Raw genomic sequence first — 13,285 nt, forward strand, 5'->3', positions numbered from 1 at the left:
TGTCTATTACAATAATACTTATACCATTATCGGGTGGCTGGCCAATAGAAACAGGAACACAGACGGTCACATGATCAGGGACAATACAATGATCATGTAATCTCCAGTCAGCTCCGTTGCAGGATATAAAAGAGACGCCCAGATTAATGGGATCTTACCTCTGATGAAACCGCCCATTGAAGGGGCGGAGAAACGCGTTAGTAGGACCCTGGGGAGCACAGATACACTTTTTTCTCTTTTCTCGTGTATACGCGCTTTTTATTGTGACATAAGAAAGGAATTGGATCCTTGATAATTTGGCACAACAAATATACAGCTGTGTTTATTTCTAGAAAGACCCGTTAGAGGATTTATAAGAGGAAACCAGGAACCAACATCGGTCCCTGTAAGGTGCAACAATTGTTTATCTGCAGAAGAGGAGACGTTTCTTTGCACTGAAGAATGCTGGGGCTCCGTGTATACAATTCATTACTGCTGGATATATTGTTACATTGTTCTCTTGTACCCTGGGACCCATTGCTGGATATCCCCATGAATTATATGCTGCATTTATTGGACTTTACATCTGTTATAATAAGTGCTTTATTTGTGACTTTGGTGCTATTTAATAGCTCGCTGAGCGTGTTTAATGATTATTAATTATTTTTAATGGACATTTATTAATAAATATGCTATTTTATAGATCTACCAGCGCTGCCATTTGTTGTTTGTTTTCTCTATGTTCATGTGTGCAACAAGCCACGGTACTTGTTATGTGTGGAGGCTGCAGGTCTATGTTGAGCAAATTTAAATATCCTGCTATTTCATATTATTGAATTTAGATATATTGTTTTTCTGACTAATGCCTGTTTTTTTCCCTATACCTATTTATCAAGCCCTAATTGCTGTAATGACAGATGACAATTAACGAGGCAAAAGTCAGATTGTAAATAAATAGCTCCCACAGTGAGATAGAGAGGTATAAAATGCCCATTGATCATGTGTATGTATGATAGCAACTTACCCCCCCTCCCTAGTAAATGTAGGTAGTATTTAAAGAAATACCTTTACTTTTCCGAATATAATGAATAGTTAATTATATTCCAGAGTTTCCAGTAAGTGGGACCGGGGCTCTATGAATGGAATATTTACAGAAGTCTCAAGTAAAAATATAAACACAATAATTATTACCTACACACTGGAACAGCCCAAGCCGTGGTCAGGGAGGAATGTCTAAGATAACTTTGGTAAACCGCAAAGTAAAACAAAAAATTACAAAGAACAGAATTTTTAAAAAAAAGGAAAACGAAACCATCGGGGACAAACAGAACAGCTGGAAGTGGGAAAGCGAATCAATGTCCTGCATACTCCGAAATACATGCCGGAGGGAAATAACAAGATGTAAAAACTCTGTGAAAGGGATTTATGCATCTAAATTTAAAACGCTATACATGAATAACATAAGCTGTCAGGTTAAGTAGAGTAAAAGAAAAAAATCTTGGCTTAGCATAGATGTCAGTGATTTGGTAAGGCAGACAGAGAAATCTGGCAGTGTGGGGTGAGCAACTTAATAAAATGTTCTTTATAAACAGAGCTCTTCCAACATTCATATAAAGTAAGATATCACTGGTGAAGGATAACTAAACCCAAAACTGAAAATGTCCTTATTGAACTCCAGCTAAATATGAATCAAACCTTCTACTATAACATAATAAATAAATATTTCATCATATGGTGGGGGGTCTGAAACGTCTTGTTGGAAGATGTCTGTGTAACACACTCTCGAATATCACTGAAATCCTTTTTAATCCTAAATTTATCCAAAATCCATGTATGGAACATACAAAATTCTATTTGCAATGCAAACAACTAGCATAGTAAAAATAAAGAAATAATTACAATTGAATAAATAAAATATTGACATATTTTCATAGCTGAACGTGTACAGTGTAATCATATAACAAGATGTAATCTCTCAGGTAAGGCATATAATACAGATATACTGTTCATTCATACTTCCAATAGCAATTGTCACGCTTACAGATAAGGAGAAGAGAGGGTCTCACGTTTATGGCAAGACTTATTAAATTGCATTTTTGAATCAAATATCACCACCCTGAGATCAGATATAACTGTAATATTGTTTGAAATAGACGCTGAGTGTGTTCTGCATGATAATGACATATTGAACATACAGTATAATAATATTCAGGTATCTGCTACATGTTCATTTTCTCCCCACTTTAAGGTGTACTTAGCACTGGCAGAACCAGGACTCATAGATATTCCAATCAGCATTTATTGTCCTTAATTCTATAGCGGAAACGTGACTGTCCGTCACCCAGAGAGATGTGCGCAATTCTTATAGAAACTGAACATGCCAAACAGAGGATTTGAACAAACTAGAAATGGTTTATAAGCGCCATTATACCCTTGTACTAATCATTTTACACCTGAACATAAATAATTGTCTATATTTAGTGTTTTTATTTGTAGGCAGCAAGCACAACTAATGAGATAATCTGCTGCCCATAGATCTCTCACCCAATCACAGAATGGGCAGCAGTTTACACATCTTCTACCCCTCTACTGCCCCTGGCAGTTCTGGTGCCCTAAGCTCAAGCCTTGTTGGCCTTTTCAAAAATGGAGGCTGACGAGCCTCAAAATTGAGCTCCCATCACTCATCCCTATAGTAGTCAAAAGAAAATCTTCAAGAACATTCACTACATATTGGTCAGTATTACTGTGGCTAATGTTGACATCTGTCAGTTAATATCAGCCGCCCACTTTCAAATTGGATTAGGAAAATCAGGACTCTGATCCGCCATGCCCCAAATCGCTGCGTCTTACCCCTCTTGCAGCAAAACATAAACACAGTGAAAAGAGAATACTGATTGAGTGTATGTAGTGAATAAATGTTTAGGGCTAGATTTACTAAGCTGCGGGTTTGAAAAAGTGGGGATGTTGCCTATAGCAACCAATCAGATTCTAGCTGTCATTTTGTATAAGGTACTAAATAAATGAAAGCTAGAATCTGATTGGTTGCTATAGGCAACATCCCCACTTTTTCAAACCCGCAGCTTAGTAAATCTAGCCCTTAGTGTGATTTAGGGATCAGTTTACTACTTCCCCCAGAATTAGAACCTTACCAAAATAATTTAGCGCCAGATATTCAGATCTGCTGATGTAATCTCCCTTCCACATTATAGAAAGTGACAACATTCCTACAGGTTATACACAGCTTGAGAACCAGTAAATATTCACCCAGAACCCTAAACTGTCTGGGCAGGGTTCACTGATCTGTAAGTGGGGTCTAGATGGGCTTTTAATACAGAAAATGTCACTGTGCAAAGATAAATTACTCTCTGTAGCAACCTCATTTTACAAATACATCCACCAGCGGAGCAGAATCCAGCACACAAGAGGTTAAGCAGCTATACGACTGACTTGTGATTCCCACAATCTGTTCTGGTCTCTACAGCGTGAGTGAAATGTTATATATAATGTTTTTGTTTTTTTTTATCTATAAAAAAAATGTCACTGAAGACTTAGGAAAAATTCTGCAGATAAAACCTTCTGATAAGCGTTTCCCATACATTAACTTCAGTAACATTCTGATTAATATCTGCCTCCCGCTCAGTGGCTTCTATTTACAGTAACATGTCATTAACACGATGATTAGGAGAACGTATAAATAAAACACATCATAGATCCAGGTCTAGCTGATTATTCCTGCTCAGAAAGTAATGTACACGGAAAACAGGTTGTAATGGAATTATAAAGTGCATCCATATGTTTATTTATCTATGTTTTTTTTTGCTTTGTTTACAGCATGAGTTACAAAGTAAAGCTACATTTAGTTACAAATTAACAAACAGACAGGAATCAAGAGGAAGTAACAGATGATTTTGTTTTGAAAAATTACCGTGTAGAGCAGTAAAGTGGAAACAATTTCAGGACTGCAACATTAAATTCACTTTCTTACAGATTCCTAGGAAATGTCTTAAGTCCAAAGAATATACAACTCTGAAAGCTTTAACGTAGTTACTTTGTTGTATACACTTTAATGTCAGCAAATTTACAAATGGACGTTAATTTAGGTATTTTCTTGTAAACTGAAAAGAAAGTCTTATTATTATAACAGGGTAAACAGATCAAGCTTTCTATTTTAATTATTATGCAGTGTGGTATCTCATTACAGCCTCTATGTATCACTTTATCTTGTAATGTCCAGATAGAGATCTCGTCAAATTCTAGAAACAGCAGTGATGCCTGAAGGCTGCAGATAGCTACAACCAGTCATACACTATAGGTACATTATTCTATATCTATAAGATAAAGGAAGGGATTCTTTACAGAAAGAGCAGTCAAGATATGGAATTCATTGCAAGGGAGGATGTGATGGCAGATTCAATAGATATGTGTAAGAAAGGGTTAGACAAATTTTTAGCGGAAAATGGAATCCAGGGATACGACTGTTAAGTAAAATTAAGGATGGTAGTGGATATAGGGTAAAAATAGGACTGGAATATTGGGTCTGGGGGGATTTTCACAATTGAAACAGATTGGCGGTTGCTTACTCTGGATCATTTCAAATATAAGTGAGTGATCGCAGGAGATCCAAAATAGGTTAAACTTGATGGACTGGTGTCTTTTTTCAACCTCATCAACTATGTCACTATGTCACATATTATTAATGCATTATCATATTATATTATCATTGTAGTAGTTGACACATATTACAGTAATTAGGGTACTCACTTTGCACTTTGGAGGTCAGGTCTTTTTCACACTTTGCTTTTTCTATAACTAGGAGATAAATCTGTTCCTCTTTGGTGATGACATCATCGGCATCTACCTGGTAAACATAAAGGAAGACCGGGCTTAGTGTCAAGACAATTACATTGTAACAGAGGACACATTTCTATAGTAATGTGTAGGTCTGGGAGAATAGCAGCACTGCAATTACAAAGAACCATTTGGAAGTTTGAACTTGGTTTCATATCAGGATGCGCCTGACGCCGCAATCTTTCTGCATTAGTGCAACAGGAGCTTCACTTAACTGCTCTGTGCTGCTGGGGGCCCTGCTCCTTCCTCTATATAACTCTCAGTCTGTGGCTTCCTGCTGCCTCCATTCCCCTCATCGCATCATGTCACTGCCCCTGTCACATGCAGCCCTGTCCTCACTAACACATCACTCATCTCCTGATATACTCTGTGCTGCTGGGGGCCCTGCTCCTTCCTCTATATAACTCTCAGTCTGTGGCTTCCTGCTGCCTCCATTCCCCTCCTCACATCATGTCACTGCACCTGTCACATGCAGATCTGGCCTCACTAACACATCACTCATCTCCTGATATACTCTGTGCTGCTAGGGGACCTTGCTCCTTCCTCTATATAACTCTCAGTCTTTGGCTTCCTGCTGCCTCCATTCCCCTCATCACATCATGCCACTACCCCTGTCACATGCAGCCCTGTCCTCACTAACACATGACCCATCTCCTGATATACTCTGTGCTGCTTCAGGACCCTGCTCCTTCCTCTATATAACTCTCAGTCTGTGACTTCCTGCTGCCTCCATTCCCCTCATCACATCATGTCACTGCCCCTGTCACATGCAGCCCTGTCCTCACTAACACATCACTCTTCTCCTGATATACTCTGTGCTGCTGAGGACGCTGCTCCTTCCATTATATAATACTCAGTCTGTGGCTTCCTGCTGCCTCCATTTCCCTCCTCACATCATGTCACTGCCCCTGTCACATGCAGCCCTGTCCTCACTAACGCATCACTCATCTCCTGATATACTCTGTGCTGCTCACTGCCTTAATGCTTCGCTGAGAAAACTAAATAGACAATGAAAAGATACAATGTTAAATAGACATTAATTAAAAGTTAAATTTGAATATGATTTCCCTTCTGTGCATCTCAACACAATGACGCTTTTTCTCTACGTAAACATTTATTGAAGAGAGAATTAATAAAAAAATTAGCAAAATATCTACACACGGGAATAATAAGACAAAGTATAACTCTACATATATATATATATATATACAGAAACACACACACAGTGGGGGTATACAGGGGTATGTCATACCGCCACTTCTCCTACTGCCTTCATTGCAACACTATCACATTTCAGTTACTTACATTTTATATATATATATATATATATATATATATATATATATATATATATATATATACAGTGGGGGGTACATAGGGGTATGATATACCAGTACTTCTCCTACTTATCTATATATATATATATATATATATATATATATATATATATATACTAGTGTGGTTAATTTTCTACCCCCTTCCCCCATTTTTCCCCCAAATATTATTTGAGTATGATGACAGACGTCAGGTTCCTTACTACTCTAATTTTTATGACAATAAGTTTGTGTTATTAATATATATAATAAAGGTAACACTGCAATAGAGCTATCGGTGACATAACACACAAATAATTTTTTGTGACCTATGTTTGCAGACCTGGGGGTAAATGTATCAAGCTGAAAGTTTTCCGGAGGGTTTGATAAACCAATCATATTCTAGCTATCATTTATGTAGTATACTCTACAAAATGACAGCTGGAATCTGATTGGTTGCTATAGGCAACATCTCCACTTTTCAAACCCGCCTGAAAACTCTCAGCTTGATACATTTACCCCCAGGGGTGTGCCTTGTAGAGTATGGATTGGACACATGACTGCATCTACCTACACACAAAAACAAGATTTCAATTTCTGGCATGTAATTATTTAAATGAGACAAACTGGTGGAGATGACACTTTAACTGAGGACTTCGCTGACTTGCAAGACCCCGCGTCACCCTAAAATGACCCTTTTTGCAATAGGCGACAGGCGGGCGTTTGTAACACCATGGATGACAGCGCAAAGGTATCATTCCTTCCCCTCCAAATACAGAAGAGAGAAACTATTTGTTATGATACAAAATGCGTTCAATTTCCTGAGACCCGAAGCAACTTGTCAAGTAAAATGCTGCAAAATGCTCCTATGTGATTATTCAATTGGAAATACTGAAAAATGTAATTTAAAATGTCAGTTTGGTTCAACAAATTCTATAAATCAACAACACTTATTATTGGCTGAAACTATTCTGTTCGAACCAAGGATAAAAGATCTGTGCATTATTTTCTACAAAAAAATAGAGATAAGGTTATGACCCTAATATAACCGGCTCCTGGAACTGAACCATAATATAGAGATAATCTGTATCTCTCGCTGACTCCTGGATTCGCTTTCACAGTCGTCTTTCAGTAATAAAAACACTCGTGTTAGTATTTTGTTAAACCATTTTACTGTCTGCTGTCTGCTCAATAGACCAGTAAATGAGTAAAATTAAAAAGCAATAACCAGCGGCAAGATATACGAAAATCAAAGAAACAAATAGAAATGTCCCTGTATAGTTCTTCTTAGCAAATACCGTTATATATATATATTACATTTCTGTAGGATGAAGACAGAAATGCTGAGAGGCGTTTCCCCTGAGCCGCGTCTGCTAAAAATAAAAGAACACACAACACTGCATTCTCACCACATCTACACAGATTACTGTCGCACGACCTAGCTTTGGCTACCGTAAAGCACCGGCACTGGAGGGCATATTATAGTGTACTCGTCTCCAACGCACACATTGGAGGCAGCCTTTATGTGCGCTAAACCAAATTTCATGAGAACGCAGCCAATCGGTACCCTAGGTACATGTGACATCACTGAGGCATGGAGCACGTCCTGGTGCTGGATCCTAGCAAATTCATAGGCTGTACCTGAAATGATCAACTGCCTGGAGATAGGACAAGAATATCTATGTACACATATCCCCATCAACTGCTGCAATTGTTGTTCCACAATTTATGTATTTGGATGTATGTCCCAAGTGTTGGGAGGTGTAGCCACTCACAGCTGCTCCTCGGGGGAGGGAAGAAGGCGGGATCACGCTTCAGAAGCACTGGAGACACCCCAGAGGGCATAGCCCAGCGGTTCCCAAAGTGTGCGCCGTGGCTCCCAGTGGTGCCGCAGAGCTGTTACAGGGGTGCAGCGGCCAGGAAGAAAAAAAAAATTACAATCTTACCAATCCGACGGCACCCGGGACCCGGCATCCTCTTCCTTCCTCGCTTCTCACTGACGTGATCGCGTCCGACATATTCAGTGAGCAGCAGTAGGAGAGAGGAGGGTGCTGGGTACCAGGCACTGCCGGATTGGTAAGTTTTGTGATTTTTTTTTTTCTTCCTGGCAGCGGCACACCTGCGACGAAAGAAGAAAGCAGGCCAAGTATGGTAAGTAAAGAAAGGGAAAGAGGGGGGAGAGTGAGGGTGAAGAGAGACAGAGTGTGGATGAAGAGAGGTAGAGTGTGGATGAAGGAGGGCACAGAGTGTGTGGATGAAGGGGCACAGAGTGTGTGGATGAAGGAGGGCACATAGTGTGTGGATGAAGGAGGGCACATAGTGTGTGGATGAAGGAGGGCACATAGTGTGTGGATGAAGGGGCACAGAGTGTGAGGATGAAGGAGGGCACAGAGTGTGTGGATGAAGGAGGGCACATAGTGTGTGGATGAAGGGGCACAGAGTGTGTGGATGAAGGAGGGCACATAGTGTGTGGATGAAGGGGCACAGAGTGTGTGGATGAAGGAGGGCACAGAGTGTGTGGATGAAGGGGCACAGAGTGTGTGGATGAAGGGGCACAGAATGTGTGGATGAAGGAGGGCACAGAGTGTGTGGATGAAGGAGGGCACAGAATGTGTGGATGAAGGAGAGCACAGAATGTGTGGATGAAGGAGGGCACATAGTGTGTGGATGAAGGGGGCATAGAGTGTGTGCAGGAAGGGGCACAGAGTGTGTGGATGAAGGGGCACAGAGTGTGTGGATGAAGGGGCACAGAGTGTGTGGATGAAGGAGGGCACAGAATGTGTGGATGAAGGAGAGCACAGAATGTGTGGATGAAGGAGGGCACAGAATGTGTGGATGAAGGAGGGCACAGAATGTGTGGATGAAGGAGGGCACAGAGTGTGTGGATGAAGGAGAGCACAGAATGTGTGGATGAAGGAGGGCACAGAATGTGTGGATGAAGGAGAGCACAGAATGTGTGGATGAAGGAGAGCACAGAATGTGTGGATGAAGGAGGGCACATAGTGTGTGGATGAAGGGGGCACATAGTGTGTGGATGAAGGGGCACATAGTGTGTGGATGAAGGGGGCACATAGTGTGTGGATGAAGGGGCACATAGTGTGTGGATGAAGGGGCACAGAGTGTGTGGATGAAGGAGGGCACAGAGTGTGTGGATGAAGGGGCACATAGTGTGTGGATGAAGGGGCACAGAGTGTGTGGATGAAGGAGGGCACAGAATGTGTGGATGAAGGGGCACAGAGTGTGTGGATGAAGGAGGGCACATAGTGTGTGGATGAAGGGGCACATAGTGTGTGGATGAAGGGGCACAGAGTGTGTGGATGAAGGAGGGCACATAGTGTGTGGATGAAGGGGCACATAGTGTGTGGATGAAGGGGCACAGAGTGTGTGGATGAAGGAGGGCACAGAATGTGTGGATGAAGGAGAGCACATAGTGTGTGGATGAAGGGGCACATAGTGTGTGGATGAAGGAAGGCACAGAGTGTGTGGATGAAGGGGGCACAGAGTGTGTGGATGAAGGAGGGCACAGAATGTGTGGATGAAGGGGCACAGAGTGTGTGGATGAAGGGGCACAGAGTGTGTGGATGAAGGAGGGCACAGAATGTGTGGATGAAGGAGGGCACAGAATGTGTGGATGAAGGAGAGCACAGAATGTGTGGATGAAGGAGAGCACAGAGTGTGTGGATGAAGGAGAGCACAGAATGTGTGGATGAAGGAGGGCACAGAATGTGTGGATGAAGGAGAGCACAGAATGTGTGGATGAAGGAGGGCACATAGTGTGTGGATGAAGGAGAGCACATAGTGTGTGCAGGAAGGGGCACAGAGTGTGTGGATGAAGGGGCACAGAGTGTGTGGATGAAGGGGCACAGAATGTGTGGATGAAGGAGAGCACATAGTGTGTGGATGAAGGAGGGCACATAGTGTGTGGATGAAGGAGAGCACAGAATGTGTGGATGAAGGAGGGCACAGAATGTGTGGATGAAGGAGGGCACAGAATGTGTGGATGAAGGAGAGCACAGAATGTGTGGATGAAGGAGGGCACAGAATGTGTGGATGAAGGAGGGCACAGAATGTGTGGATGAAGGAGAGCACATAGTGTGTGGATGAAGGAGAGCACATAGTGTGTGGATGAAGGAGGGCACATAGTGTGTGGATGAAGGGGGCATAGAGTGTGTGCAGGAAGGGGCACAGAGTGTGTGGATGAAGGGGCACAGAGTGTGTGGATGAAGGGGCACAGAATGTGTGGATGAAGGAGGGCACAGAATGTGTGGATGAAGGAGAGCACATAGTGTGTGGATGAAGGAGAGCACAGAATGTGTGGATGAAGGAGGGCACAGAATGTGTGGATGAAGGAGGGCACAGAGTGTGTGGATGAAGGAGAGCACAGAGTGTGTGGATGAAGGAGGGCACAGAATGTGTGGATGAAGGAGAGCACAGAGTGTGTGGATGAAGGAGGGCACAGAATGTGTGGATGAAGGAGAGCACAGAATGTGTGGATGAAGGAGGGCACAGAATGTGTGGATGAAGGAGGGCACAGAATGTGTGGATGAAGGAGGGCACAGAATGTGTGGATGAAGGAGAGCACAGAATGTGTGGATGAAGGAGGGCACATAGTGTGTGGATGAAGGAGGGCACAGAATGTGTGGATGAAGGAGAGCACAGAATGTGTGGATGAAGGAGGGCACAGAGTGTGTGGATGAAGGGGGCATAGAGTGTGTGCAGGAAGGGGCACAGAGTGTGTGGATGAAGGGGCACAGAGTGTGTGGATGAAGGGGCACAGAATGTGTGGATGAAGGAGGGCACAGAATGTGTGGATGAAGGAGAGCACATAGTGTGTGGATGAAGGAGAGCACAGAATGTGTGGATGAAGGAGGGCACAGAATGTGTGGATGAAGGAGAGCACAGAGTGTGTGGATGAAGGGGGCACAGAATGTGTGGATGAAGGAGGGCACATAGTGTGTGGATGAAGAGGGCACAGAGTGTGTGGATGAAGGAGGGCACAGAGTGTGTGGATGAAGAGGGCACAGAGTGTGTGGATGAAGGAGGGCACAGAATGTGTGGATGAAGGAGAGCACAGAATGTGTGGATGAAGGAGAGCACAGAATGTGTGGATGAAGGGGGCACAGAATGTGTGGATGAAGGAGGGCACATAGTGTGTGGATGAAGAGGGCACAGAGTGTGTGGATGAAGGAGGGCACAGAATGTGTGGATGAAGGAGAGCACAGAATGTGTGGATGAAGGAGAGCACAGAATGTGTGGATGAAGGAGGGCACAGAATGTGTGGATGAAGGAGAGCACATAGTGTGTGGATGAAGGAGAGCACAGAATGTGTGGATGAAGGAGGGCACAGAATGTGTGGATGAAGGAGAGCACATAGTGTGTGGATGAAGGAGAGCACATAGTGTGTGGATGAAGGGGGGCACAGAGTGTGTGGATGAAGGAGGGCACAGAATGTGTGGATGAAGGAGAGCACAGAATGTGTGGATGAAGGAGAGCACAGAATGTGTGGATGAAGGAGGGCACAGAATGTGTGGATGAAGGAGAGCACAGAATGTGTGGATGAAGGAGAGCACAGAATGTGTGGATGAAGGAGGGCACAGAATGTGTGGATGAAGGAGGGCACAGAATGTGTGGATGAAGGAGGGCACAGAATGTGTGGATGAAGGAGAGCACATAGTGTGTGGATGAAGGGGGGCACAGAGTGTGTGGATGAAGGAGGGCACAGAATGTGTGGATGAAGGAGAGCACAGAATGTGTGGATGAAGGAGAGCACAGAATGTGTGGATGAAGGAGGGCACAGAATGTGTGGATGAAGGAGAGCACAGAATGTGTGGATGAAGGAGGGCACAGAATGTGTGGATGAAGGAGGGCACATAGTGTGTGGATGAAGAGGGCACATAGTGTGTGGATGAAGGAGAGCACAGAATGTGTGGATGAAGGAGAGCACAGAATGTGTGGATGAAGGGGCACAGAGTGTGTGGATGAAGGGGGCGCAGAGTGTGTGGATGAAGGAGGGCACAGAATGTGTGGATGAAGGAGAGCACATAGTGTGTGGATGAAGGAGAGCACAGAATGTGTGGATGAAGGAGGGCACAGAATGTGTGGATGAAGGAGAGCACAGAATGTGTGGATGAAGGAGGGCACATAGTGTGTGGATGAAGGAGAGCACAGAATGTGTGGATGAAGGAGGGCACAGAATGTGTGGATGAAGGAGGGCACAGAGTGTGTGGATGAAGAGGGCACAGAGTGTGTGGATGAAGGAGGGCACAGAATGTGTGGATGAAGGAGAGCACATAGTGTGTGGATGAAGGAGAGCACAGAATGTGTGGATGAAGGGGGCACAGAATGTGTGGATGAAGGAGGGCACAGAATGTGTGGATGAAGGAGGGCACAGAATGTGTGGATGAAGGAGAGCACATAGTGTGTGGATGAAGGAGAGCACAGAATGTGTGGATGAAGGAGGGCACAGAATGTGTGGATGAAGGAGGGCACAGAGTGTGTGGATGAAGAGGGCACAGAGTGTGTGGATGAAGGAGGGCACAGAATGTGTGGATGAAGGAGAGCACAGAATGTGTGGATGAAGGAGGGCACAGAGTGTGTGGATGAAGGAGGGCACAGAATGTGTGGATGAAGGAGGGCACAGAGTGTGTGGATGAAGGGGGCATAGAGTGTGTGCAGGAAGGGGCACAGAGTGTGTGGATGAAGGGGCACAGAGTGTGTGGATGAAGGGGCACAGAATGTGTGGATGAAGGAGGGCACAGAATGTGTGGATGAAGGAGGGCACATAGTGTGTGGATGAAGGAGGGCACAGAATGTGTGGATGAAGGAGAGCACAGAATGTGTGGATGAAGGAGGGCACATAGTGTGTGGATGAAGGAGGGCACAGAATGTGTGGATGAAGGAGGGCACATAGTGTGTGGATGAAGGAGGGCACAGAGTGTGTGGATGAAGGAGGGCACAGAATGTGTGGATGAAGGAGAGCACAGAATGTGTGGATGAAGGAGGGCACAGAATGTGTGGATGAAGGAGGGCACATAGTGTGTGGATGAAGGAGGGCACAGAATGTGTGGATGAAGGAGAGCACAGAATGTGTGGATGAAGGAGGGCACATAATGTGTGGATGAAGGAGAGCACAGAATGTGTGGATG

General features: G+C 43.8%; 1 protein-coding gene across 2 annotated transcripts in view; it reads right to left on the minus strand.

The window, feature by feature from the left end:
- PTH1R (parathyroid hormone 1 receptor) overlaps positions 1 to 13,285 on the minus strand; it is a 253,958-nt gene that overhangs the window by 106,304 nt on the left and 134,369 nt on the right. For both annotated transcript variants that reach the window (XM_075214161.1, XM_075214159.1), the window contains exon 3: positions 4,741 to 4,837. In XM_075214161.1, coding sequence (XP_075070262.1) covers positions 4,741 to 4,837 — 97 coding nt within the window. The remainder of the gene's footprint in view (positions 1 to 4,740; positions 4,838 to 13,285) is intronic.

Source organism: Mixophyes fleayi, chromosome 5 (assembly GCF_038048845.1).
Source record: "Mixophyes fleayi isolate aMixFle1 chromosome 5, aMixFle1.hap1, whole genome shotgun sequence".
In the NCBI taxonomy this organism is placed as follows: Eukaryota; Metazoa; Chordata; class Amphibia; order Anura; family Limnodynastidae; genus Mixophyes; species Mixophyes fleayi.